Here is a 27,934-nt window from a genome sequence, read left to right as displayed (position 1 = left end):
CTAACTGAATTACCTTACAAATGCCTTAGAGTTTCAATTTTTGGATGCTAAATATTAAACCTAAATTCTTTTTGCCTCACTTTTTAGCTCCTACAAAAATCAATCGTCACTTTATGTATTAAACCTTGGCATGCTTCTCATCAATACTTGGTCACTGTGTAATCAAATGATATGTCTATAGATGAATTTTTAAGTTGGTTCTTATTAGCAGTAGCAAAATCAATAAGTCTTCCTGAATTTTCTCTCATTTCATTTTAAGGCCATACAATATGAAATATACATACTGAAAATAAAAATTTGCTTTTTTTCCCAGAAAATAAAATAATTGGAACACTATAGACATGTTCTAGAATTCTGGGGCCTTCAAGTAAGTTTGAGTAAAGATTGGTAGCTATCATAACGTCATTTTCAGAACTCCTGAAACAGGAATTTGGTACGTCCCCTTGCAAGGTTAAAGAGAAGCAAAAGAATACATCTTGATGTAGCTTTCCCATTGTTTTCTAATTCTTGTTTGTAACTTGTTTTCTTTTGTCTATTCCTCCTTATAAAAATCATAGGAACCAAGGACATTTAATATGTGAATTTTTAGCAGTTTTGTTTTTAAATCTTCCATTCAGATAAACTAGGAGAAATTATTGTTTTGTGGACCGTTAAATATGGATATAGAAAAGAAATAGGAGGAAATAACAAACCTTATCTGCCTACTTCAGATTTGTGTAGGATAGGTCTAAGCCTTATTATTCATGACCTATATTATCAAATAGTCAAAATATATTTACTTACGTGGTTTCTGTAATAAGCCACACTAAAGTAGATTATCTGCAATTAACAATCCAGAAAAAGTCTGGAAAAAATAACTATTTTCAAGTTTCCAAATAACATTTCTAGAAAGTAATCTTATTCTGGACCACAAGGGTAACTATAATAAATTCCAAGCAACTAAAACTGTAGAAGCCAAATTACATAACCATCAAGTAACAAATCTATTAAAAAAATCATAATTAAAACATGATCATAATGCCCAACCAATGGGAAAAATAATCATTCATAAATAACAATCATATGAAAGTAAAAGTGGACATATAATTACATACCTTTTAATAACAATAATAATAGTCTCTATTAAAAATAAAGGATTTAAAAAGAAAGACATGAAAATATTCCAATCACAACTTCAGTAAAGAAGATTAATAAGGGGGAGTGAGAGGATGAAAATCATTTGCAAGAGTAGAAATAAGAAATCTATTATCAAAACCAGAAGAATTGAAATACAAATTTAGGAGATAATATATGAAGATAGAAACAAAAAGCCAAACAAATCATAAGTAAATCAAATTTTAAAATAAATAAAATAGCAATGAGAATACAACAGCAGGTACTGAAATTTAAAATATATTAATAATCTATGATATATGATTCTAATTTTACATAAAAAGCATGTAGAAATCTTTTCAGGAACAGTTCAAGAGTAATTCTAGTGAAAGGTATTTTATATTTATTTTCTTTTTCTTTTTTAGGTATTTTCTTAAAACTCTAATAAGAATTTTTCCTCTTAAAAATAATTGTTCAAAAACACAATGTTATAAGAAGAACATTAAATCCAATAAATTAGGGACGACTGGATGGCTCCGTGGTTGAGTGTCTGCCTTCCGCCCAGGGCGTGATCCTGGAATCCCGGGATCCAGCAGGCTCCCTGCATGGAGCCAGCTTCTCCCTCTGCCTATGTCTCTGCCGCTCTCTCTGTGTCTCTTATGAATAAATAAATAAAATCTTTAAAAAAATCCAATAAATTATTTTTTGTAAAAGGCAAGTGTAGTATACATATTTAATTTTCCTCCTAAAGGAAAATTTTAGCCTTCTGTTAGTTTACAGAAATATCATTTTGATCTAGTAGCAAAGAACTCCAGAAAGACAGGCCTCTCTTTCAGCCCCCACAGATGAGCCAAATTTAGTAATCTCATCTCCCCACTTGTTATGGTCTTAATATTTGTGTCTCAACATGTATATATGTTGAAGCCCTAATCCCAAGGTGATAGTGTTTGGTGATTGGGCCTTTGGAAGGTAATTAGGTTAGATGAAATCATGAAAGTAGGGCCTTTGGGATGGAATTAGCAGTTTTATTTTTTTATTTTTTTTAATATAAAAATTATACTTTTATTGACTATAACAATATGAATTAGCAGTTTTAAATGAAGAGTAAGAGAGTCCTTGCTTGCTCTGAAGAAAGTCCATCTAAAGATACCACATAAGCCACGCCATCTGCAGGCTGGGAAGGGAGTCTCAGGAGGAACTGAATTGGCCAGCTCCTTGATCTTGGACTTCCCAGACTCCACAATTGTGAGAAATCAATTTCTTTTGTTTAAGCAACCTCATCTGTGGTATTTTGTTATGACAGCCAGAGCTACTTAGGCACCACCTTTTTTTTTTTTTAAGATTTTATTTATCTATTCATGAGAGACACAGAGAGAGGCAGAGACATAGCAAAGGGAGGAGAAGCAAGCTCCGTGTAGGAGCCCAATGCAGGACTCGATCCCTGAACTCCAAGATCATGACCTGAGCTGAAAGCAGACACTCAACTGCTGAGCCACCTGGATGTCCCAGGACACCAGCTTACCATGAATACTACTTTGGGGTGATAAGATTCAAGATTGTGGTGGGTTGCTGGGAAAAATTTTGCAACCTGATAAGTGAAACAGATACCAATGGCTTGTACTCTTGTTTCAAAACTAAACACATCATGATTGAATCACATACAAGAATGTAAGGTTGATGATAACATTGTAAAATAATCGATGCATATAATTAACATTAAATTAACATTAAGAGATGGATGGAATAAAAACCTTATAATCATTTCAAAAGATGCAGAAAGTGTCTTTGATAAAATTCAATAATACTCAGTACTAAAAAAAAACTTTATCAAATTAAGAATAGATTGTTATCATCCCCAATTATCCTATACTTTCCTTACTATTCTAATCAGAATCCCCAAAGAGATTTTCACGAAACTTGACAATAAATCTTAAAATCCCTATAAATGGTAAGAGACAAAGAATGTCAAAGAGGATGAAAACAAATTGGTGAAATTCACCTTACCAAATATCAAGATTTATAAAGTTACCACAATTAAGACAATATGGTACTAGCTCAGGGATAGATAAATCGACCAATAAGACAGAATGGAGAGTCCACAGTTATTATTTATAAAAGGTACTGGATGAGTGGCTCTCCGTACGGAACAGACCAAATTAAAGTCTTACCTCTCATCTTTAAAATGAATTAGAGACTGAATAATTAACCTATGGAACAACATAAGAAGAAAACACATGCAAGAAAGCTTAATAAATCAGGATGAAAAAAATATTTCTGAAACTAGGCAGAAAATAAACCATAAAGAGAGAATTTGGTAACTGTAGATACTTAAAATTAAATTTAAAATTTCTATGCATCAAAGGAAAAAAAAAAACAAACCATAAAGACACCAAGCTAGGAGAAACTATCTTGAGTCCATATCCAGAAAATATCCATATCCAGAGTATATGACTGTAAAGAATATCTGTCCATCAATAAGAAAAGAATAGACAACCTAATAGGAAAAATGGGCAAAAGCTAGTGATAGGCACAGCACAGAGGATGAAATCATATGATTAAAAAGTATGAAAAGAAAATATATCACTACTTATCAAGGAAATACAAAATTAAAACAAGGTATCATTTCATGCCCTTCAGATTAGTACAATTTTGTCTGATACCACCAAATGATGATTAGGATTTAGGAAACAAGAATTCTCATTAGCTGCTGGTGATAATATAAATCTGCATATGTTACTCTGGAAAGAAATTTGACAAAGTCTGTTAAAGTTGAACCTACAACTCATTATTCAGCAATCCACCTGAGGTGAACTCTGGCACAGGTGCACTAGAGGCCATACGCAATAATGCAGTAGAGAAATGTAGAAACCTAACAGTCCCTTAATAAGAGAATGAATAAATATACCTGCTTATTCATGCAATGGGAATATGATACAGCAGGTAAACAAATTTCCTACAAGTGTTCCTATTATAACAGGACATGCATTCTTGAAAACATACTTGTTCTGCAAAATCACTCACCAGAAATAATAAGGTGTATGGGGAAAAATAATGTTTAATAATGTTAAAAGCTCATAAAAATCTATAACATTTTGAAACCAGAGCATTTAATAATCATTCTCACAAAAAGTCATTAGCACAGTTAAAAACATTACATTCATGACTTTTGGAAATGAAATACTGGAGTAAATATACTGCTGTTTTTTTAAAGAAAATGATGAGAGGAGGTCTTGTAAGGATGTGCAAAGTGAGAAAACACTTCAACACTTCTAAGAGCAAGCATGCAAAGAGAACAGGAGGAATGATACTATGTTACTTTGTATGACTCTATTACCATGCTGTGTTCAGCTGTGTTAGTATACTTTTCATTCAGCTGCTCTTACCTGGCACAAAATATGAACAACATGGAGAAAAATATATATGAATCCCCTGATTTTACTGACATCATTCTATTTGTGAACTGAATATGCACCCAAAGGCATTACGGAAACATGCACTATAACAGAAAAGCCCTGGTATAAAGACAATGTGAAGCACATTTCCTAAACTTTAATACACACACACACACACACACACACACACACACACACACACACACCTGTACATTGCTACAAAAATGTATGGATGCACTACATATATTTGAGAATGATATATATATAAACTATAGGATTCTGGTTACCTGAGGATGGACGAACAGAAGGGTGGAAAAGGAATGAGGACATAGCTCTTTTGGTAAGGTTTTGTTTATTTTTCTGTAAGATCAGAGATTTATTTAAAAGAATATGATGGGGGGATCCCTGGGTGGCTCAGCAGTTTAGTGCCTGCCTTTGGCCCAGGGTGTGATCCTGGAGTCCCGGGATCAAGTCCCGCATCAGGCTCCGGGCATGGAGCCTGCTTTTCCCTCTGCCTGTGTCGCTGCCTCTCTTTATCTCTCTCTCTCTCTCTCTCTCTCTCGCTCTCATTATGTCTATCATGAATAAATAAATAAATAAATCTTTGAAAAAAATAAAAGAATATGATAGGACACCTGGGTGGCTCAGTCAGTTAAGCATCTGACTCTTGATTTTTTGCCTCAGGTCATGCTCTCAGGGTGGTGAGATGGAGCCCCATGTCCTGTTCAGCTCTGACCTCAGTATGGGGTCTTGTTCCTCTCCCTCCTCCTCCCCCCTCCCTCCCTCCCTATATTAGAGAGTGAGCACTCTCTCTCTAAAATAAATAAATAAATAAATAAATAAATAAATAAATAAATAAATAAAATCTTTAAAGAAGATGTTATTATAACAAAACATTATTTATTAAATCTAGATCAATAGATGCCTATGCCATTATTTTCTAAACTCAGTTTTGTATATTATTAAAATGTCATCTAGAAGATTAAACGGAGGGCAGCCTGGGTGGCTCAGCGGTTTAGCGCTGTCTTCAGGCGTGATCCTGGAGACCCAGGATCGAGTCCCACATCAGGCTCCCTGCATGGAGTCTGCTTCTCCCTCTGCCTGTGTCTCTGCCCCTTTTTCTCTCTGTCTCTCATGAATAAATAAATAAAATTAAAGATTAAATTGATAAAAAGTTAAAATTTGAAATCAACATTCTGGATATGAATTAATGGGAAAGATTAGCCTCAACAGTTTTTAGACATATTATCAAGTTAAAATTATTAAAATTGAGTTATGTTGGTTAAATATTTTCTAAAATCTGGGTATTATGTATAACTAAAAACAAGCAAAAAAGAATAATACAAATCAGCAGGGAATAGAATATTTCTTAGTAAATGTCTTCAGCAAAAATGAATAGATATGTGGAAAATTGTTTTGTTTTAGGTTTTATTTATTTATTCATGAGAGGCACAGAGAGAGAGAGAGAGAGAGAGAGAGAGAGAGAGAGACAGGCAGAGGGAGAAGCAGGCTCCATGCAGGGAGCTGGATGCAGGACTCGATCCAGGGACCCCAGGATCACACCCTGGGCCGAAAGGCAGATGCCTAACCACTGAGCCACCAGGCGTCCGGAAAATAGTTTTTTGAGATCTTTCCATAATATTATGTTCCCAAATGTTCTGAACCGCAATTAAAGACTAATTAAATCAACCCCAGAAGAATTAGAAAAAGTAAACCAGAATCTTGGAGGATGAGGCTCAGGAATGAGGAATTTTTAAGTTCCCCAGGTGATTCCAATTTGCAACCTGAGCATGATGGCCTTAGATGTTTCTATCCATTTCTTAAATATGTATCATGAATGGGTTTCAGAGGTGCTGACACATAGATCCCTACAACGTGCAGCAGGTTGGGGCAAGGGGGGGATGGCAGGCAGGGCCTGGGGTAGTTAGTCAGAACCTCTAGGCCTACTGTTTAGGACAGAAGAGTGGAACAGGCATAGTTAAGTCTTGCAGATGGTGGTAAAATACAAACTTCCTCTACGACACTTTATAAAATCAACAGCCATCTTGCTCGGGTCACAAAATGAACTGATCACAACCAGAGCTAAAACAAATATATACACTCTACGCTCTCCTATTGACATTGTAAATTCTATTCTTGGATCAAAATGGATCACCAAAAGCCTAAATACATGTACCATAACAATTTAATCTTATGCAAAATCAAATTCTTCAAGATTCATTTTAATATCACCTACTTGCCCCTCACTGAAATCTTTTATGGATTAAATTTGGTGCTATAATAGTGAAAGGGAATATAAGGGAAGGGAGAAGAAATGTGTGGGAAATATCAGAAGGGGAGACAGAACATAAAGACTCCTAACTCTGGGAAATGAACTAGGGGTGGTGGAAGGGGAGGAGGGCGGGGGGGTGGGGGTGAATGGGTGACGGGCACTAAGGGGGGCACTTGACGGGATGAGCACAGGGTGTTATTCTGTATGTTGGCAAATTGAACACCAATAAAAAATAAATTTATTATAAAAAAAATTGGTGCTATGTTACTTGTAAAAACAAAAGTGTAGGTATTTTGTGCTGCATATATTTAAAATGCTACCTATCTATATGCTGCTTATAAGAGACTCACTGTAGATCTAAAAACACACACATACTGAAAGTAAAGGCATAGGAAAAGATATTTCATGCAAATGAAAATGAAAAGAAAGCTGGTATAGCCTAATACTCATATCAGACAAAATAGACTTTAAAACAAAGACAAGTGACAAAGAAAGCATTACCTAATTATAAAGGGGTCAGTCCAAGAAGAAAATATAACATTTATAAATATTTATGCACAGAACATAGGAGCACTTAAATATATAAAGCAAGTATTAACAGACATAAAATCAGAATTTGAGAGTAACACAATAATAATAGGGGACTTTAACATCAGACTTATATCAATGGATAGATTATCTGGAGAGAAAATCAATAAGGATAATGGTCTCAAGTGACCCATTAAGCCAGATATACTATCTATATCTATATCTATATCTATATCTATATCTATATCTATATCTATGTCATTTAATCCAAAAAGCTACACATTCATTTCAAGTATACATGAAACATTCTCCAGAATGGATTACAGGTTAGACTACAATACAGGTCTCATTAAACTTAAGAAAACTGAAATTAGATCAAGCATCTTTTCTGAACACAATGGTATACAACTAGCAATCAATTACAAGTAGGTAACTGGAAAACACATACATATGTATACACATGAACAGATGGAGGCTAACCAATATGTTGTTATGTAACCAACAGGTCAATGAAGAAATCAAAAAGGACATCACAAAATATCCTGAGACAAATGAAAATGGAAATACAACGTTCCAAAATCTATGGGATGAAACAAAAACAGTTCTAAGTGGGAAGCTCATAGCAATACAAAACTACCCCAAGAAAACAACAATAAAAAATTCCCAAATTAACAGCCTAACTTTGCGCCTAAGAAACAGAAAAAGAACAAAACTCAAAGTTAGTACAAGAAAGGAAATAATAAAGATCAGAGTGGAAATAAAGAGGGGCTAAAAAGACAATAGAAAAGATCAATGAAACTAGGAGCTGGTTCTGTGAAAAGATAAAATCAATAAACCTCTAGTCAGACTCATCAATAAAAAAGGAAGACTCAAATAAAATCAAAAAGGAAAGAAAAGTTACAATTGATACCACAGAAATATAAAGTATCATGAGATTACTACAAACAATTATATACCAAAAAATTGTAGAATCTAGAAGTAAGTTTCTAGAAACACACAATCTTCCAAGATATGCCAACAAAAGCTAAATTGAGCAAACAGAATTGCATTAAACCAAAAAAGGTTTCATGCAGCAAAGGAAACCATCAACAAAATGAGAAGGCAACTCATAACTAGAAGACATTTGTAAAACACATATGAAATAAGGAGGGTTAATAGCCAAAATATCTAAAGAACTTATACAACCTAATATCAACAACAACAAAAACTCAAAACCTCAACTAAAAAATGGGCAGAGGTCTTGAATGGACATACAGATAGACAAGGGATTGAAAAGCTACTTTTTTTATGATAACAGGTATATAATGTTCACCTCTGAGCAGCCAATGCCAAGAAGCTCACAATGAATCTGAATATCATCTATAAATTCACTGACCCTTACGAATAGCAAAATTGATTCTCCTTTTCTTTAGTTCAGGCCTTCTAGGTTAATTATATTTTTTTTCATTGTTTCTCTATTGTTGCTTCTATTTTTGCTTCTGATAACTCCAATTTATTTTCAATATTTTTTGAAGATTTATTTATTTATTTTTAATTATGATAGACAGAGAGAGAGAGAGAGAGAGAGGCAGAGACACAGGAGGAGGAGAAGCAGGCTTCATGCTGGGAGCCCGACGTGGGACTCGGTCCCGGGACTCCAGGATCGGGCCCTGGGCCAAAGGCAGGCGCCAAACCGCTGAGCCACCCAGGGATCCCCTTGTGTGGGATCTTGTGTCAAAGCCTTGTGTCTTACTGTATATGCGTCCCATTATCGGACTGTTGAACTTAGTTGAGGAATACTTTACAAACAAATACATAAATAACACATTTCAGGTAATTTTTTCATACATAGTATATATTTTTAAAAGAGAGGGATGAGGGCAGCTTGGGTGACTCAACAGTTTAGTGCTGCCTTCACCCCAGGGCATGATCCTGGAGATCTGGGATCAAGTCCCACGTCAGGCTCCCTGCATGGAGTCTGCTTCTCCCTCTGCCTGTGTCTCTGCTTCTCTCTAATTCTGTGTTATCTGCCTCTCTCATGAATAAATAAATAAAATCTTAAAAATAAAAGAGAGGGATGAAAGTCACAAGAGAATGGAAAGGGGATGCCTTAGTGGTTCAATCAGTTAAGGTCCAACTCTTGGTTTTGGCTCCGGTCATGATCTCAGGGTCATGAGTTCAAGCCCTGAGGTGGGCTCTGCACTGGACATGGAGCCTGCTTAGGATTGTCTCTCTCCAAGAAGTCCCTGACTTTCATGGGGAGAAATATTAGGGTAACAGCAGACCTCTCCACAGAGACGTGGCAGGCCAGAAAGGGATGGCAGGATATATTCAGGGTCCTAAATGAGAAGAACATGCAACCAAGAATACTTTATCCAGCAAGGCTCTCATTCAAAATGGAAGGAGAGATAAAGAGCTTCCAAGACAGGCAGGAACTGAAAGAATATGTGACCTCCAAACCAGCTCTGCAAGAAATTTTAAGGGGGACTCTTAAAACTCCCCTTTAAGAAGAAGTTCAGTGGAACAATCCACAAAAACAAGGACTAAATAGTTATCATGATGACACTAAACTCATATCTGTCAATAGTAACTCTGAACGTGAATGGGCTTAATGACCCCATCAAAAGGCGCAGGGTTTCAGACTGGATAAAAAAACAGGACCCATCTATTTGCTGTCTACAAGAGACTCATTTTAGACAGAAGGACACCTACAACCTGAAAATAAAAGGTTGGAGAACCATTTACCATTCAAATGGTTCTCAAAATATACCCTAAAAACTATAGAACACTTCTGAAAGAAATTGAGGAAGACACAAAGAGATGGAAAAATATTCCATGCTCATGGATTGGCAGAATTAATATTGTGAAAATGTCAATGTTACCCAGGGCAATTTACACGTATAATGCAATCCCTATCAAAATACCATGGACTTTCTTCAGAGACTTAGAACAAATTATTTTAAGATTTGTGTGGAATCAGAAAAGACCCCAAACAGCCAGGGGAATTTTAAAAAAGAAAACCATATCTGGGGGCATCACAATGCCAGATTTCAGGTTGTACTACAAAGCTGTGTTCATCAAGACAGTGTGGTACTGGCACAAAAACAGACATATAGATCAATGGAACAGAACAGAGAACCCAGAAGCGGACTCTGAACTTTATGGTCAACTAATATACGATAAAGGAGGAAAGACGATCCACTGGAAGAAAGACACTCTCTTCAATAAATGGTGCTGGGAAAACTGGACATCCACATGCAGAAGAATGAAACTGGACCACTCTCTTGCACCATACACAAAGATAAACTCAAAATAGATGAAAGATCTAAATGTGAGACAAGATTCCATCAAAATCCCAGAGGAGAACTCAGGCAACACCCTTTTTGAACTTGGCCACAGTAACCGGAGAAGGACAAACAGTGTATGTTCTCATTCATTTGGGGAATATGAATAATAGTGAAAGGGAATATAAGGGAAGGGAGAAGAAATGTGTGAGAAATATCAGAAAGGGAGACAGAACATAAAGACTTCTAACTCTGGGAAATGAACTAGGGGTGGTGGAGGGGGAGGAGGGCGGGGGGTGGGGGTGAATGGGTGACGGGCACTGAGGGGTACACTTGACGGGATGAGCACTGGGTGTTATTCTGTATGTTGGTAAATTGAACACCAATAAAAATTTATAAAAAAAAAAGGCTTGGAAGTAATATTAAATTTTCTTTATAAAAAAGCTATTTTGTTTTGTAACTCTACTAGATGCCCTAAAGCATGTATATACACAAGAATATGTTTATAAACATAGATTTCTTTTAAAACAATGAATACTCAGGGTGCCTGGCTGGCTCAGTCAATAGAGCATGTAACTCTTGACATAAGGGTCCTGAGTTTGAGGCATAGAGCCTATTTTGTTTATTTTCTAAATAAATAATTTGTTTATTTAAAAAAAAAAAGGATTGTCTCTCTCCCTCTGCCCATCCCTCTCCCCCTTTACTCCTACCAGCTCATTGCACTCTTCCTCTCTCAAAAAAAAGGGGGGGGGGATGGAAATGAAACATAGTGGGAAACTATACTTGGAATACATACATTTAATAAATGCCTTATATCATGTAAAATAGTATATGAAAAATATAAAATTACTATAAATAAGCCAAATCAAGTTATGAGAAAAATACTCAAAAGTCTTGAAATGATACCTCAGAAAAGAGAATAATCAAATGATCAATACATATATTTTAAAAGTTTTAATCTTCATTAGGCAGAATAAACATTGATAAGTAAATTCCCAATGAGATAATGTCATACACACACTATAATACCTAAAATGCAAAATAAAGTGGACAGCAATTAGATGATAGAGCAAAACTTACTCTCATATAGAGCTGGCAAGAGTTTAAATATGAAAAATCAATTTGGAAAATAATTTTGATATATTGGGGCACACATACACATACCCCAGGACTCAGAAATTCACAGGAATACATCCTTGGACATTTATACACAAGTTCTCCAAAACCTGTATCAGAATTTTCCTAGTAACGCTATTTGTGACAGTCCTAACCTAGAAGTCACACAAATGCTCATCAATGGAGGAACAGATAAATAACATTCTATGGGCACACAAAAATACTACACAGGAATAAGTATGAGGGAATTATAATAATAATCAGTAATGTGGGTGAATCACAAGTTACAGTTACTGATTTTAGGATTCCACGTATGTAAATTAAAATCTGTTGTCAGAAGATTTAAGTTGGGGTTATGTTTGGGCAGTAACTGAAAGAGGCCCCATGGGGCTAATAATGTTTCTTATCTGGGTGCTGGACCAGTGTCTTTGGTTTAATATTCATCAAATGATACTTATGTTTGCATATGATGCATCAACTGAAGTCTAAAAAATAAATAATCAATAGGGGACTGGTCCAAGTCAGAAATATCTAGAAATCTCAGTTTCATTCCTTGCTGTACCATTAATAAGTATCCTGAAAGCACAACAACAACAAAATTAAGTTGTCTGAGATTTATATGCTAGCTGAAGAAAAACAATTTTGCTTTGCCTCCTCATAACATGGGGAGGAATAAAAATGACTAGCCCTATAATATATTAAAACATATAAAAAGCTACTATATTTAATATACATATAACATTGCTAGATCATTCAAATTAAATGGGAAGATATTTTATATAATTTAGTTTAACTATATGTGAAGCTTCATGTAAGAACCCTCTGACCAGGGCAGCCCTGGTGGTGCAGCGGTTTAGCGCCGCCTGCAGCCTGGGGTGTGATCCTGGAGACCCAGGATGGAGTCCCACATCTGGCTTCCTGCATGGAGCCTGCTTCTGACCTCTGCCTGTGTCTCTGCCTCTCTCTTCGCTCTCTTTGAATGAATAAATAAATAAATCTTTTAAAAAAAAAAAAAGAACCCTCTGACCATTTGGAAAATAAAATAAAATTTTCTTCCTCACTTCCTAAACAACAATGAATCAGGAAAAAGCAAAGCTTTAAAATAGAACATTAAAATTATAAGAGAGGGGCAGCCTGGGTGGCTCAGCGGTTTGGCGCCTGCCTTTGGCCCAGGACATGATCCTGGAGACCCAGGATCAAGTCTCACGTTAGGCTCCCTGCATGGAGCCTGCTTCTCCCTCTGCCTGTGTCTCTGCCTCTCTATCTCCCTCTGTGTCTCTCATGAATAAATAAATAAAAATATTTTTAAAAAATGAAAAAATAAAATTATAAGAGACTTTGACAGGGATAAACTAAAATTTTTAGATAAGATAAAGCTTTTTTGAACCTTACCACTTTAACACTTTACAGTGAGCATGTGTAACTTTTATAATAAGCTAATTAAAATATGGCTAAAACATTTGCATGTTATTCTAATTCCTACATTTCATAACACCATTAGCATTTTCTCAAAGCTGCTAATTCAAAGATGATTATCTCATTATAATATAAACAATGGTCATTCATTAATCCATTTGACCAAAAAAAAAAAAAAGCACCTCTTATGTGCCAGGAATTCTTCTAGAGCTAGAGATGCAGCAGTGAGTAAAATAGTAATAATTCCCTGCCCTCAAGGAGCTTCCTCTGTAGTAGAAGAAGACACAGGATAAACTAAATTGGTATTAGAGGGTAGTCAGTAATTATGGAAAAATATAAAATGGAAAGAAGATGAGTGTGCTGTGGCAGAGATGAAGATAATCTTATCAAGATGTTGAAATTTTAAATAGTCAGGGAAATCTTCAATGAAAAGTTAATTTTTGATAAAAAAAAAAAGAATAGAAGGAACAGGAGATGGTGATATGTAAGTGGGAAATGCATTTCCACTAGAGGGTACAGGAAGGAAAAAAGACTGAGCCAGCCAGGCAAATGGCATATTCAAGGAACAGCACAGAAATTACTGTGGATGGAACAGAATGAGTGACAAAGAAAGCACTAAAATATATACATAAAAAAGCAAAGATGCCAGATTACTTAGGACCTTACAGTAGGGTCAGAACTTTAACTTTCATTTTGAGATGAGGGGCCACTGAAGGGTTTGATATAATGAATGCCATGATCTGGCTGAGTTTTCAAGGGATCTTCTGAGCTCCTAAATTGGGGGAGGGTGGTTTAAAAAAGAACCCAAACTAAAGACATGTAACAATTACAGCAACAAAAAAGAGGAGATGAAACATGAAGGGTAGATTTCCTGACCTTTATTCCTCAGGTACTTAGTGAGTACACTGTTAGGTGGTCAGGATGGAAAAAATTGGTTAGCCATGAGTTCTGCACTCCCAGGGAATTTATAGGAGATAGAACATGAGCCAGAGTAACTATAATACACAGTAGAAAACAATGAGCTAAGGACAACTTTCCATCTTGGTTGATAAAGAGGGAGAAGTAGAAGGTCGTCTTGAAGCAGTTGGCATTTTAGCTGGCTACAAAAATGAAAGCTCCTTGAACAGCATGGGTTTTGCCTTTTCCAGACTTCTCAACTGCCAGTACCCAAAACAGTGCTTGGCACACTCAGTGATCACTAGATATTTGTTACATACTGTCTGAATGAACTTGGGTGTGCAGATAGGTAAGGGGAACAATATAAGTAAAATCACAAAAAGGAAGTCTTAGAGTTAAATTTGGTGGAAGGATATGAGAATAGCAGGAGATGAAATGAAAACCTTAGAGTAGGGTTACATCACAGAAGAATTTGCTGATCCTGTGGAGGTACCATTGATGAGAGGGAAATGTACTGGAAAGATGAATGTAATAATACTGATACATGATTGAAGCAAAGAACCAATTGATGGATGGAAGTTAGAGACCAGTTTGGGTGATATCGTGAGAACCCAGACAAAAGGTGATGAGGATCTCAATTAGTTTATTATCACTTGATCCCCTCATCATTAGTACTTCTACTCTACTTAGTCAGTATTTGTGAGCCTTACTATAGAGGTGTATTTACAGGTACTATAATTATCTTACTTGTCTGTTTCCTTTTCTTTACTAGCAATAGAGCATATTTAGCACTGGTGGTGGACACTTCTAATCACCCACTGATTTTCCCTTTTCCCTTTATTACACTAATAAAATGCTTCAAGTTCCAGCTGCACATAGAGCTACCAGTCAGAGACTCCATTTCCCAGCCTCTCTTGCAACTGGATGTGGTCATAAACTAAGTTTTGGCAATGGATATGAACAGAAGAGACAAGTGCTACTTTGGGGACATGCATTCCTAATGAAGCTGCTTGTCTCCATTTCTTCCCATATCTTCTCATAGGTTGCTCCTTACCCATTTTTCTGTCCCCATGCCTGAAGTAGGTGTTGGAGATTATGTCCTTTTGCAACTATATGACTTTCTTAGTCCTTTTCCTAATAAAAGAGGTATAGGGACTGGGATTTCCTTCAAGGGTCAATTTTTCATAGGGTTTTATAAAAAGGGAAAATGTAGGCCTATCACCAAATTCTGGCCAGTGGGATGTGAATGAGAGTAGGCTGCAGTGTCTGGGCCATGCCTCTAAAAGGAAGCTCTCTGTTTCTTCTTTCCTTCTTTCTGGGGGTAGCAATTTGACCCTGGTAGTGGTGAGTCCACCTTGACCCAGGGCATCACCCTACAGGACATAAAGCAAGAATATACAAGCAGTGCCCAACAAACTTGGACTTATATGTAACAGAAACAACTACCATCTTAGTTAAACTAACGTTATTTGGTCTCTGTTATAGCAGCCAAATAGGTATCTTAATACATACTCTATAAATATTGACCATTACCACTATCTGTTGAATGAATATCTGATCGGTAAGTATAAACATCTCTATATAAATAATGTATTAAGGAAATATTTCTCCCATTCCCCTAAACTTTGAACATAAAACATCTATAGTCTATTGAAAAGGAAATCTATGGTATAAAGCTTCAGGTGAAGTCGACTTCTGTATCATCATCAGTTTGGGTTCATATCTTAACTTGCTTTATGCTAATGTGTATTAGCACAAAAATTATCTACTGTCAGTTGAGATTAAATCAATACAACACTGACATACTGGTTTCTGGTTGTAAGTTCTAACATACCATGAAACAAGGTCTATAAAGGGAAAACGGACTATGAAATCTTCAAATTCTATATGTCTTATAATTCTTTTTAGGCAAATGTAACAACATGAATTTGGATATTAGTCTCTGATTTCAGGGATTTTTATCCATGTTTGTTGTCATACAGAATGCAACAACAATTTCAAGGAAGTAAAGGAAGACCAATATTTGACATTAGGTCTTAAAAACTAGCCATTTGTGTTTATTTATTATTTTATAATTTTTTGATTCTTATACACAGACTATGACTATTTAAATAGAGATTTCTGTTTGTATAGTCCACCCGATCTAATCTGTTTATTATCAAGTGTATACATTTATGTTACTAGAGCACTCTCACAGAAACACCAAGAGAGCCCACAGAACTCGTTAGGGGTTAGCTGTGTATGTCTGTTGTGGAAGTACACTGGAATGGTGACTTGTTTAATTAGGAAGTGTTTGAAAGAGGCAATTGAAGGTGAGCCCCAACACTGGAAATATGATTTGGGTATCAGCTTTGGGACAGGGGTTGTGATTAAGAAAAGCTGGAGACTGGCACATTATTTTCTGAATAGAAATAAGCCTTAAAAAAAGAGATTGAGCTGTTTTGACTTTTTAATGCCAAAAGGTTTATACTGTTGAAGACAGAAATGGTGAAATGTGAATATTGTATATAAAAAGGAAATGTTTTATTTCCTATACGAGTAAAGTTCTTTTGTATAAACAGTATCTTGTGTTAGTTTTCCTTGGAGTACTAAGGATCGGGAGTTTGTTTTGCTGATCCCAAATCTTCAGAACTGTGTCTGTGTTAGCAAGTTCTTAGCTCAGCTAACACAAACAAACAAACAAACAAAACTAAGAGAGATAGAGTTGCTGAATGAGTAGATGACGCTTGCATTTATGAACTGCAATTTCCCACTAAATGAAGTGAAGGAATGACATAACCTGTCTTGAGAATCTTCATGGAAATACAGATACCACACTAAGACTTTTTCTAAAAGCACAAAAATAAGAAGATATTTAACTCAGATAAATTGTTTATAAAGAAGGCTGCTTCATGGTCAATGTTTTTTGTTATTTTAGTTTTGTAAGCATATTTACTACATCTGGTAATACTGGAATACTTAATTTTCCAGGAAACTATGGCTTTAGGTATAAGGCTATGTTAAAAAAATAAACATGATTATAAACATAGATTCAGAAAAGAGAGAGAATCTGACCCGTTTTCTCCTTGAACAGATATAAAATTGAAAAAAATGACCATGATAATAACTAGAAATATTGTGTAGAATAAAAAACAATTAGCTTGAATGGTCATGGTATTCTATATTGCTGAGAAACGAGTCATCTTGACTCCTATGACCACCTATTCACGTGAAAAACATGCAAAAAGATTGCAACTGTAGCAAGCGGGAGTTTTAGTCTATTTGCACAAATTTTCACTATTGTAAATCAACTGACACACAATCCAATAATCCAAATATCATTTTGTGTACTGATACGGCGATATGACCTAGGGATCTGGAGGTAATCTGTTTCATTCATATAGGTAAAGGATGGGGTTTTGGAATAAGGTATTAGACTTGCAACATTTATGCAAAAGAAATAATGTGATACTGTAAAGCAACACTATTCATTTAACATAATGAGCTGCTATACAATAAGTCAGATGCTCCCAGAGTGTAACTTATATAAATTTGAAAGCTGCATTTATTATTAATATCTCATTCCCAGACAGGGGTTTGCTTAGTCAGTCAGTAGTAAAACCTGGCTTAGCATACCAAATTTAAAGCTGTTTAACAAATATGAAAGTTGTTTTTTTTTTTAAACTATCCTGCTTGTAGCTAAATCACTTGTGTGCATTTTAAACCATCCCCCCATAGTATTGAGAATATTTTATTTTTGCTACCACAAGTAATAGACATCAAAATACAAATTATAGTAATAGTTAGAAATACTTGAACTTAAGGCTTGGACTGTTTAAAACTTATCATCATTCAAAAGGTCTGGAAATAGACCTTCCTGTTACATTGCCTATCCGAACTCTAACAAGCTGATATTATTTTGTAAGAAAGAGGCTTGTTAGGGTCAACGCAGGGATGCTCTAAAATTCCTTCGTTTGAACTGATGAGAGTTCCTAACTGTGGACGATTTAACGAGTTTATGCTTCCAGGTGTACATCAGCACATGTCAAATTCTGCAAGAGCTTATGATCTCTAAGAACTCGCCTTCTAGAAGGACCTTTGCTGAGGGGGGCTCGATTAGGAATCCATACGTAAAGAGGCTCTTAAAAAAAAAAAAAACGTGTCAATAGTTTTAAGAGTACCTTGGCGTGGTCTAGAAACCATGAGTTAGGAGCAAGGCGCTTGTCAGTGGGTAAGAGTGCCTCACGTGCCCAGGATCCTTCCTGACACCCCAGCCAGGACCTCCTCACCCTGCTGGGCGCCGTCTGCAGAGGCGCCCCCCTCGGTGCCGCAGACCCCCCAGGACACGGATTCAGGATCCATCCCAGGCCGGCCAGCAGCTATCGCCTGCTGTCCCCTGACCGGAGCGAGTGCATATTCAATGCAGGGTCACTTACGACTGAGTTTTTCATCATGGCTTTGACTGTGAAGCCCTCAGAAACCAGGGAGTGAGGCTGGTGCACCGGGAGCGGCTGTTGCGCCAGCAGCTTGGTCCTCTTCGGCATCTTGTCTGGGCATTTGTTTAAGCTCAGGGTCTCTTTTTCTGCCACCATCTTCCTAGAAAATGTCTCGTTCTCATAAAACGTGTAGTAAAAGAATCACTGGGTTTTACGCATGTGAGAAGGAGTTCGGGGGGGGGGATGTAAAAAGGCGCGTTACTGGTAGAAATTCAACCCCTCGTAGTGCCCAGGTTGATCCAGATGTTTGGCAGCTCCTAGGTGAGGGGAGTTGACGGAGGGGAGGGGCGGGAGGAGGGAAGGACCGTGGCGAGAGCCGTAAGAAGCTTCCAAAGGTAAGCCTCCCGGTTGCTAAGCGACGCGTCAACACTGCGGCCCAGTGGCCCAGTCCCCCCGTGACGTAGCACGCTTCCGGGGCCTGAATGCGGAGAGGCGGCGGAAGGCGGCGGGCGGAAGGCCGACGGCGGGCGGGGAGGGGGCGGCGCGATGGGAGAAACTACGCTGTCAAACTACGACTCCCAGAAGGCCCCTGGCTGCGCGTCGTCCGCGCGTGCGCATTCCGACAGCCGGCCCCAGGGAGGCAGGTGCTGGAAGATTTAACCCCGGAGCCACACTTGTGGGAGGCTCGGGAGGGCGCCGGTGCGGGCGTAGCCCCCTGCGTGCCCAGCAGCCTCCACCTGCCTAGTGACCATGATAGGTACGTGAGTACCTGCCAGGTACAGCCTCTCTGCGCCTCCTCGCCGGGCCTCGGCGGACAGGGCCCCCCCCGCCCCCCGGGTGTCGGCCGGTGTCAACTGTCAGTGTCAGGACGGCCGTGTCCGCCGGCCCTCGGCCCGCGCTGCGCGCTTCCCGGTGCCCGCCGTGGGCCGGGGGAATAAGTGTGTGTGAGCTCAGCCCCCGCCCAGCCCGAGCTCGGACAGCTCGCCGCTGGAGACAACTTCCCCGGGGACCCCGCCGTGCGCGCCTGCGCCTCCCGAGGTGGAGGCTGGGGCGCGCGTTCCCACGGCGAGCGCCCCGCCCCGCCCCGCCCCGCCCGCGCCCGCGCCGCGCCGCGCCGGACTCGGGGGTCGGTTTGCAGGCCCCTCACGTGCACCCCCGCCCCCGCCCCCGCCCCTCGGGGGCTGCCTCCCCGCTAGGGACGGATGGGACCCGCCGCCTGTAGGACTCTTTGCGGGGAAACCCTATACCAAAGCTTTCAGCTCTAGCGGAAGGCACCTGCCGGGATGGTTAGGATTCAGAGACATTCCTGCAGAGGAACTTAAACCTCTCGCTCCCTCGATTTTTCCTTGTAAATCTCTCCTAGTAGGTCTGAGATGAAAGAATCTAGAGTAGAGAATAACAAGGATTAAATATTTGCATCATGAATTATTAGTTGACACAAAATGACCTGGGTGCATATTTATGATGAAAGCTTTGGAAATGGTTTGTGGTAATTGTTTATAAACACTGTGATGAGTAAGTTTAGCAGAGTTTCTCCCTTCTAGGGTGTTACGCCGAAAGTTTCCTCCTCCTCCCCCTCCCCCCGTCCTCCCCCTCGTCCTCCCCCTCCCCCCTCCCCCTCCCCCTCCTCCTCCCCCCTCCTCCTCCTGCCCCCCCCCCCTTCGCGGCAGTCTTTGAAATGAGTGGAAATACACAGTATGATTAGAAACCAATGTTATTTGGGGGCGTTTATTATGACAGAGACTTACTTTAGTTTGTGTATGGAAGATTTAGTGACCCTATTTGGAGATTATTCCTGATGAGTACCACTTAAATAACAATTTTGATTGCATCGAGTGCATCTGAAGTCAGAAATGGTCAGTCCAGAAAGATGAGAAGTGGATTTTTAAAATACGTAAGTTTGTATGCACTGATAGAGTCTTAAGTCTTTTATTTAGGAAAATTAACGTTAAAACGTAAAACATTCTACCCAGAGAGACAATCATGCCAGTGATTAACTGATGCTGTCTTTGCAGCAATGATAAAACCTAGGGATGTTGTCCAATTTTTCTCACCTTTCTAGCACGGTATGACTTTTGGTGAATGACTTTTGAAAGTCATCCAATGAAGACATTTTTCTTATAAATGAATTTTTTATATAAACTTTTATGAATCTTTTGAACCCAACTTTTACATATAATCCACTATAAACAGCTCTGAATGGAATCAGAAAAACTAATAGAAGAAATCTTTAAAAATCCATGATGTCAGCATTTTACAGAAAAAAAATATATTTTATTTGAAGACAATTATAAAATTTTATTTTAATTCAACTTAATTTAGTGCATGCATGCTCTTAAGAGAAGCAAGTTTATAGTAAAGCTATATAAAGATATGGACTTAAGATCTAAAAATCACAATTCTAAATTGTTATCTAATAAATGACTATATAAGAACTTTGAAAAAAAGAACTTTGGTAGGATGAACTATGTTTAGGGAATTTAGTTTATTTGGGACTTAGGGACATAAGACGGAAGAGTATGATCTTTGGATTTGATGATTAGACAGTTATTAGTAACTTGTAATTACATGGAGAATATAAGGTAGATTTTAAAAGGTGTTTTTTTCTTATACACCAGTTGTTGTTTTACATAGTGCAAATAAATGTGTATTACAACATAAGTACAACATGCCCCATCCCAAGAAAGGTACTTTACATATAAAAACCATGTGGACAATGTGCAGTACATTATTTTATACAAGTAATTGCAATGCCTAATTCTGTTGGTGGGCACTTTTTGATAAAAATCTTAATTGCCAATTTTGGACTTGTATTGGTGAAGACAGTGTGTGGAAAGGTAGGTGAAAGTGGAGGCAATTAAAAAGGAGTTTTAGAGTGATGGGTTTCCTGTTTGTGAATAAACCTCAGAGCCAGGAAAGGCATTATTGTTTATACCTAAGTAATAGGCTGGAGATCAAAATATACATCAGTATATATCTGGGATTGTTTTTTTTTTCCTGTTAAAGACATTGTGCTACTCAGAACTTGCCTGTTTTATGCTTGTGCTCTCTTTAATTGCTACACCCTCTTTAATGCAAATAGTACTCTTCCATTTTACATAAATCTTGGCTTACTTTTGAGGAAAAACAACAATAGGAGTAAAGGGGATTGATTGTTACCCCACCACGAGTAGAATTAACCTTCCTTTTTTGTTCTTAAAACCTAGGATTCCTTCTTGGTACAGAGACTGCCTCAAAAGTACTTATATTTCTCACTTGAATTATGACTGATACGTTAAATGCCTGGCCCAGACAGTCATAGAAACATAGTTTGATTATGACTTTGAGAAGTATGGAGTAGGACATCAGGATATCATAAAGCACAATAGAAAGGCATAAGAAAATTCTACTTAGAAAAATATAATTTTTGGTATCATTAAAACATTTTCACTCTTTTAAAAATTAGCAATTTAAAATTGAATTTTAATAGTGATATTTGTGGTATATCCTAATTCCTATAGAACTAGATTTAGGTAATGAGTAGTATCAGATATTAAAGTGTGGGGATCTGTATACAACAGTGTTGCCAGTATTGAAATTCAAATTCAGTGTCTCACTCTTTAAAGGTTTTTTATTAAAAAAAAATAACAATTAGAACATGGTCACATTTGTATGTTGTTTAAATTATCTCTTAGGAAAAAACCTATATCCACCTATATAACTCCACCCCATAGTAATTCTTGCCTTCTCTTATTTTTGTGGATGTACACAAATTATACAAATAGTCTTCAATAAATGAGCATTCAGTAGGTTTATAGATTGCTATCATCAGAAATGTTTGTGTTCCTGTCTTTTTATTTGCATATGTAAGCATATATGTAAAGTAAAAATCTTAGTTCAATTTCTGGGTGGATTTTCTAGTCAAAGGATTAGTAGATTTTAAATTTTTCTAGGTATTTCTAAATTGTTATAAAGTAGGTCACCATATTTTATATTTCTATCTAATGCAACAAGGTAGCAAAATCTGCTGTTACTCCTCAGGACAGAAAAATTTCAAGAAGACCTCCTCCCCAAGACTGACTCACACTGTCCATCAGCAGAGCACCTACTGGGTTTTTCCTTTCTCCCTGCCTCTTTCCATCCCACCCCCAAGTTTAATTCCTTTGAGCAGTGCACTAAACCTGGTTGGTGCACTATGGTTGGTGGCTCTGCTCTGCCTGGCAGTGTTTATAAGAATGCACATTTACTCCTTGTGTACCACAAAATACTTTTATTTTTGCCTTCTTGATGAGTGAAAAACAGTATATTTAAATTTTTAAAATGAATTTATGAGGGAAAAACCCTTTCATTTTTCATTTTATATTGCTTTATTTTCATGAAAACAGATCCAGTAATTGGGCACATACTGTGTGCTTAGTACTACTCCAGGTGCCAGGGATACACTGAATGAAATAGAAAAAAAAATGCCCATGCTATCATGAATATGCAGTCTAATTTGCTATTTGCCTACAAATCTATATATTTGTTTTAAAGCTTATATAAGGTGAATTTTAAAGTCTCAAGAGTTTATATTTTTAGTTGATTGTGATGTACTGATACTTGCTTTGCCATTTCAATAATTTTAGATAAAAAGTAACCCTACATCGAAGTACTCATAGGCTCTGAAAGCTTCTATTTTTGGTGAGGTACATTTATGTCATAAAGGAAACTCTACTGAATCTTTGCAGAGACTATTTTCTGTAATTATGTACAGTTCTTTGGGTCCAAAGGCTCTAAAATCATGACCTAATGCCCTTTACAATTTTGGAATGAATTAAGGATTTTTTTTGAAGTCTACATTTTTTTTTTTGAAATCTCAGAGCTTCATTGCTTGAAAATGATACAATGAAAGTACTTTGTATTAAGATATGCAGATCCATTTCTACCTCCAAAGCTTCTTTGAAAAATGGGGAAAAAAAAATCTCCTTACTTCGAAATGCTTCATATTCATGAAAGCAGTTTCAATGGAGAATAGTCTATTCTGTTAGCTTTTAGTTCTTTGATCAATGAAAATTGTTTCTTACCTGCTGTTTCTTTAGCCTTTAATTGTGGCCCAATGCTTATTCAGTGTTTCTGTTTTAATTTGCATTTAATGAGCTCTTTTTAAATATTTCTTTGTAGTAACTTGAATGGTTTCTCTCAAGTTCTGTTATATTAAAGAAGAAAATTTATATGACAGTTGGCTGATTTATGTTGCAGCTCACCTTCCTGCCTTATTTACTTCCCCCTATTGGAGAGAGTCTGGGTTAAAAAGAATTGTTGGTAATGTTACTATATTTCCCCCAGTACTGTATGTCCTAATTATCTGGGACTTCTATCAGGTTTATTCCTATATCTATTTTCACTAACTAGAAATGTTTCTTCCCTGGATTAACAGGTATTTCAACTCACAATAATGATTTTAATGTCAGTTCTTTCTGAGGTACTGGATCAGGTGGTGCTGTGCAGGGGAGGCCCAGGTGGTGGCAAATGTGTATGTATTGCCTCCTGGAAAGGAGCAGAGGGAAATGGGAGACCATTTCTCCGCGACAAGTCTGTGATCTAGTTGGACCGATAAGACATATATTTGGGGTAAAAAAATCCCCTCTCCTCCACAACAGAAGCAGAGTAAGTAGAGATGTTTATATATCAACACAAACATGCACACACATGCGCACACACACCATCACATCACAGTCTTCATGTATCTTCTGCACACCTTATTTTCTCAGCTTTGAATGTTACTCCTCTTTAGTACATCTGGAAACTACTGTTCATCCTGGAAGATCCACTTCAAAAGATACCAACTTTATATGAAGTTTTCCTTAAGATCTCCACCTGTGTGTCATCTCTCACACTTCTCAGCCTGAAGCAATTAGCTCCTCCTTTAGAATCAACCAAGAGCGTAGCAACCGTTATCTGTCACCTTATAGCATAAAGGTGTATGGAAAAACAAAGATTTGCAATCCTATGTTGTAAGTATCATGATATAGGTTTATACAGGGAAGTGCAGTAGAGGGCAACTAGTAGAGTCTGGTCGATCCACTGTGTCCAGAGACACTGAGGGACAAGTAGGAGTTAATTAGAAGAGGGCAGTGTTCTAGATGGAGGGACAGACATGAGCTGAGGCATGGCAGGGAGAGGGAAGAGGGGATGAAGACTATGCAGTGAGGTGGAGGCCAGAGGAATTAGGCTGGCACCAGGCTGGAAGGGCAGAGTCTGTCAGCTGTAAGCAGGGCCAAGGGCGGTAGCTTTATAATGCAGTGGAAGGAGGAGTCAGTGAACTGTTGTGTACACAAGAGCATTATGAATGGATTACATTTTAGAAAGATGTCTGTGGCAGTAATGGAAAGCTGTAGTACAGTGCAATGGTGCCTAGAAGTCCAGGTAAATGTTAATGGCTTCTTTTTCTCTCAAGCAGGAGATGATGGTCTTCTGCTAAGAGAGAGAGAGTGGTTGTAGGATAGGAGATGGCTTTTCTTGGCCTGGCAACATTTTTGATGTCATTAACTCATCTCTGATGAAGGGCTGTATTTCTAAAATAAATTTTTTAAATTATCCCGATTTTTATAGAATCTATTAAATGTCTCTCATTGACAGATATTTTTTTATGTTACTAAAGCTTTAAATTCATGTTTCAGAAGTATTCTATATGTCCTTTTTTTTTCTTTTTTTTAATATTTTATTTATTTATTCACGAAAGACAGAGAGAGAGAGAGAGGTAGAGACACAGGCAGAGGGAGAAGCAGGTTCCATGTAGGGATCCCGATGTGGGACTCAATCCTGGGTCTCCAGGATCACATCCTGGGCTGAAGGCAGCGCTAAACCACTGAGCCACCCAGGCTGCCCTTTATATGTCCTTCTTTGATATGTGGCATATGATGCTTAGGTTTCTATTTATAATTTCTTCTATAATGAGAAAACTGTTGCTAAAGCCAGAGGTCCTAAGTGACTCAGCATAGTCCATTATAGGGTTGGTTCCTTTTCAATATCTGTATAACTTATCTACCTGGTCACATATTGAGACCATCCTTGGACCAATGTTTGTATTTTTAATAGTATTGATAGATTCTTTTTTTTTAAAAAGATTTTATTTATTCGTTCATAAGAGAGGCAGAGACATAGGCAGAGGGAGAAGCAGGCTTCCTGTGGGGTACCTGATGGAAGACTCAATCCCAGGACCCCGGGATCATGACCTGAGCCAAAGGCAGACAGTCAACCACTGAGCCATCCAGGGGTCCCTTGTATCAATAGATTCTTTTTCTTTTCTTTTTTTTTTTTTTTTTTTTAAGATTCTGTTTATTTATTCATGAGAGACACAGAGAGAGAGAGAGGGAGGCAGAGACACAGGTAGAGGGAGAAGCAGGTGCCATGCAGGGAGCCCGATGTGGGACTCAATCCCGGGACTCCAGGATCATGCCCTGGGCCGAAGGCAGGTGCCAAACCTCTGAGCCACCCAGGGATCCCCGTATCGATAGATTTTTTAATGATTTCTCCAATTCATTTTTTCTGTAGGCCTTGAGCAGATTCCCTTATGAAGGTTATCATTAGAACCTTTTACCATTGGAAGACAGAAAAAACTCAAGATGTACAATATATAGCAACTTTACCTGTTCCTCAAAACCCTATCCCTACTCTCATCAAATAGGAAAAAAAGATAGTGATTAGGGAATTAATATTGGTGTTCCAATTTAGACAGTTTTATTATTTACCTAATTGATGGATATACCAGTTATTCCTATTGTTAAATGTTTCTGGAGTTTCAGTACACAAATTAGATGACCTGAGATCAAGCCCTTTGTGACTACATAGAGATTTTTTAAGCTTGTGCAGAGTAGATACATTTTCTAGAACATGGAAAGGTAGGATACACACCTGAAGCCCGCTCTGTATAAATAACATAGAGAAATAGCACTGAGTTTACAATGTCTGTATTTCAGAGAAGCCATCTGTACTCCCCCTTTTCTTGTGTCTTATTGTTTTTTTCAATCCCACCTTCTTTTTCTCAGAAGCTGGAATTTTAACGTTTCATTCTTCAACTCAAAGGAGCAGCTGCTGTCTGAATAACTAAGAGGGGAGCTCTTACTTCCCTTGCTGCTGGTTTCCACAGGGCTCTACTGTTGGTTGGAAAAGTGTTTCTGAGGGTCACAGTGGGAATGGCATGACTAACCAGATGGAGGACCACCAGGGTCCTTCCCTCCATGGGGAGCTGCCTGCAGTAAACATGCCTCATTTTTGCGTTTTGCTTTCTGCGGAATCTGGTCCTTGGACACGTTATTCCTTGATCCAGTTTTGGATAATGAGGAACTTTAGACTGGCCAGAGAATTGGGCACCAGTTAGGCTTACTGCCTGGAGAAATAAAGGTTAAAGAATGACTCTTCATGCTCTAGCATGCTTCTTTCCACCCTGAGTTCTGTCTTGGAGTCCTTTCCAGCTCCATGGCATGTCCTTGGGGAGTGAGAGGAACAGATTTAAGTACAACCAAGGCACTGTTCTTTGAGTTGCTGCTTACCTGGCTGCCGAGCACAGAGAGGTGTAGACTGCATAAGTCAGTAGGCGTTTACCACGTTTGGATAATGATGTGTGATAATATCGAAATATGTTTTTAAATGAAGATGCCTGAGTTAACAGTATTGGAGAGAATTGTATGTCTTTTACTGTGCAGTCAATTTAGACATAATTATATGATACAGAAAGTAATATATAGTGGAGGTCTGATATTTGCTTCCTACTTGACATTTAGGAATTGGTGAGATGCCCAACCATTGGCAGGTTAGAGCATTTCTTTTTTTAATGTGGTCCTCTCTAGAGTCTTTTTTTTTCTTCATTGTCCATTTTTATGTATGTTTATAGGACTTGCAGTTTCTCATTACATGCAGTTTCTATCAAATGTGTTGTTGTTTTTCCATTGGCTTGACTTCAGGGAATTCGCCAAATAATCTATTCTCAGTGTATGATGATTTTACACTGGGTGTATACACTTGCCTTTGTACCCTGGAAACTGCTGGGAACTACAGCTCTACTGCACATTTTATAACTATTTTTCTAGGAGGGGGCATTCTGGAATATTTTTATTTGGGGCCTCACATATGAGGAACTTCTCTATTGGGTCTAGTCATGGTTATCACAATTCTTTGTGTATAAATTTATTAAAATTCTTTCTGGCTTCTGCAGCCAATTTAATCATTTTATGCCTAATAGAGTGCAAGTTATGGTGGTAAAGTTAGAGAATGGGTCATGATGCTATTTGAGATCAGATTTCCAGAGGTGACATGATTTTTTTTTCTTCAAGCAGTGATGATAAGAAGAAAACTAACATTATGACCTAAGCCTCTAGTAGTTAAAGATTAAAAAAAGAAATGAATGTAAGAGCTTAGTTATCATACCTGAAAACTAGATAGCATTATATTTGTAAAAATTTCAGAAATATCCCCCCAAATTATTATCTTTGGATCATGGGATTCTTTTGCGTTGTGTTTTTCAGATGTTCAACATTAAGCATATAATATTTTGCAAATACAGAAATGCGATAAATGTTATAAACA

At 37.7% G+C, this 27,934-nt stretch overlaps 2 protein-coding genes across 3 annotated transcripts in view; one reads left to right on the top strand and one right to left on the bottom strand.

Annotated features, from left to right (window-relative positions):
- The window catches only part of PACRG (parkin coregulated), a 519,397-nt gene extending 500,788 nt beyond the window's left edge, over window positions 1-18,609 (bottom strand). The window contains exon 1 of the mRNA XM_055309543.1: window positions 18,392-18,609. Coding sequence (XP_055165518.1) covers window positions 18,392-18,547 — 156 coding nt within the window. The 5' untranslated portion in view covers window positions 18,548-18,609. The remainder of the gene's footprint in view (window positions 1-18,391) is intronic.
- Window positions 18,610-19,030: 421 nt separating this feature from the next.
- PRKN (parkin RBR E3 ubiquitin protein ligase) overlaps window positions 19,031-27,934 on the top strand; it is a 1,295,055-nt gene continuing 1,286,151 nt past the window's right edge. For both annotated transcript variants that reach the window (XM_055312055.1, XM_055312054.1), the window contains exon 1: window positions 19,031-19,148. In XM_055312055.1, coding sequence (XP_055168030.1) covers window positions 19,142-19,148 — 7 coding nt within the window. In that variant the 5' untranslated portion in view covers window positions 19,031-19,141. The remainder of the gene's footprint in view (window positions 19,149-27,934) is intronic.

Source organism: Nyctereutes procyonoides, unplaced genomic scaffold (genome assembly GCF_905146905.1).
Source record: "Nyctereutes procyonoides isolate TBG_1078 unplaced genomic scaffold, NYPRO_anot_genome, whole genome shotgun sequence".
Lineage (NCBI taxonomy): Eukaryota > Metazoa > Chordata > Mammalia > Carnivora > Canidae > Nyctereutes > Nyctereutes procyonoides.
This window is presented reverse-complemented; position numbering and strand designations above follow the sequence as displayed.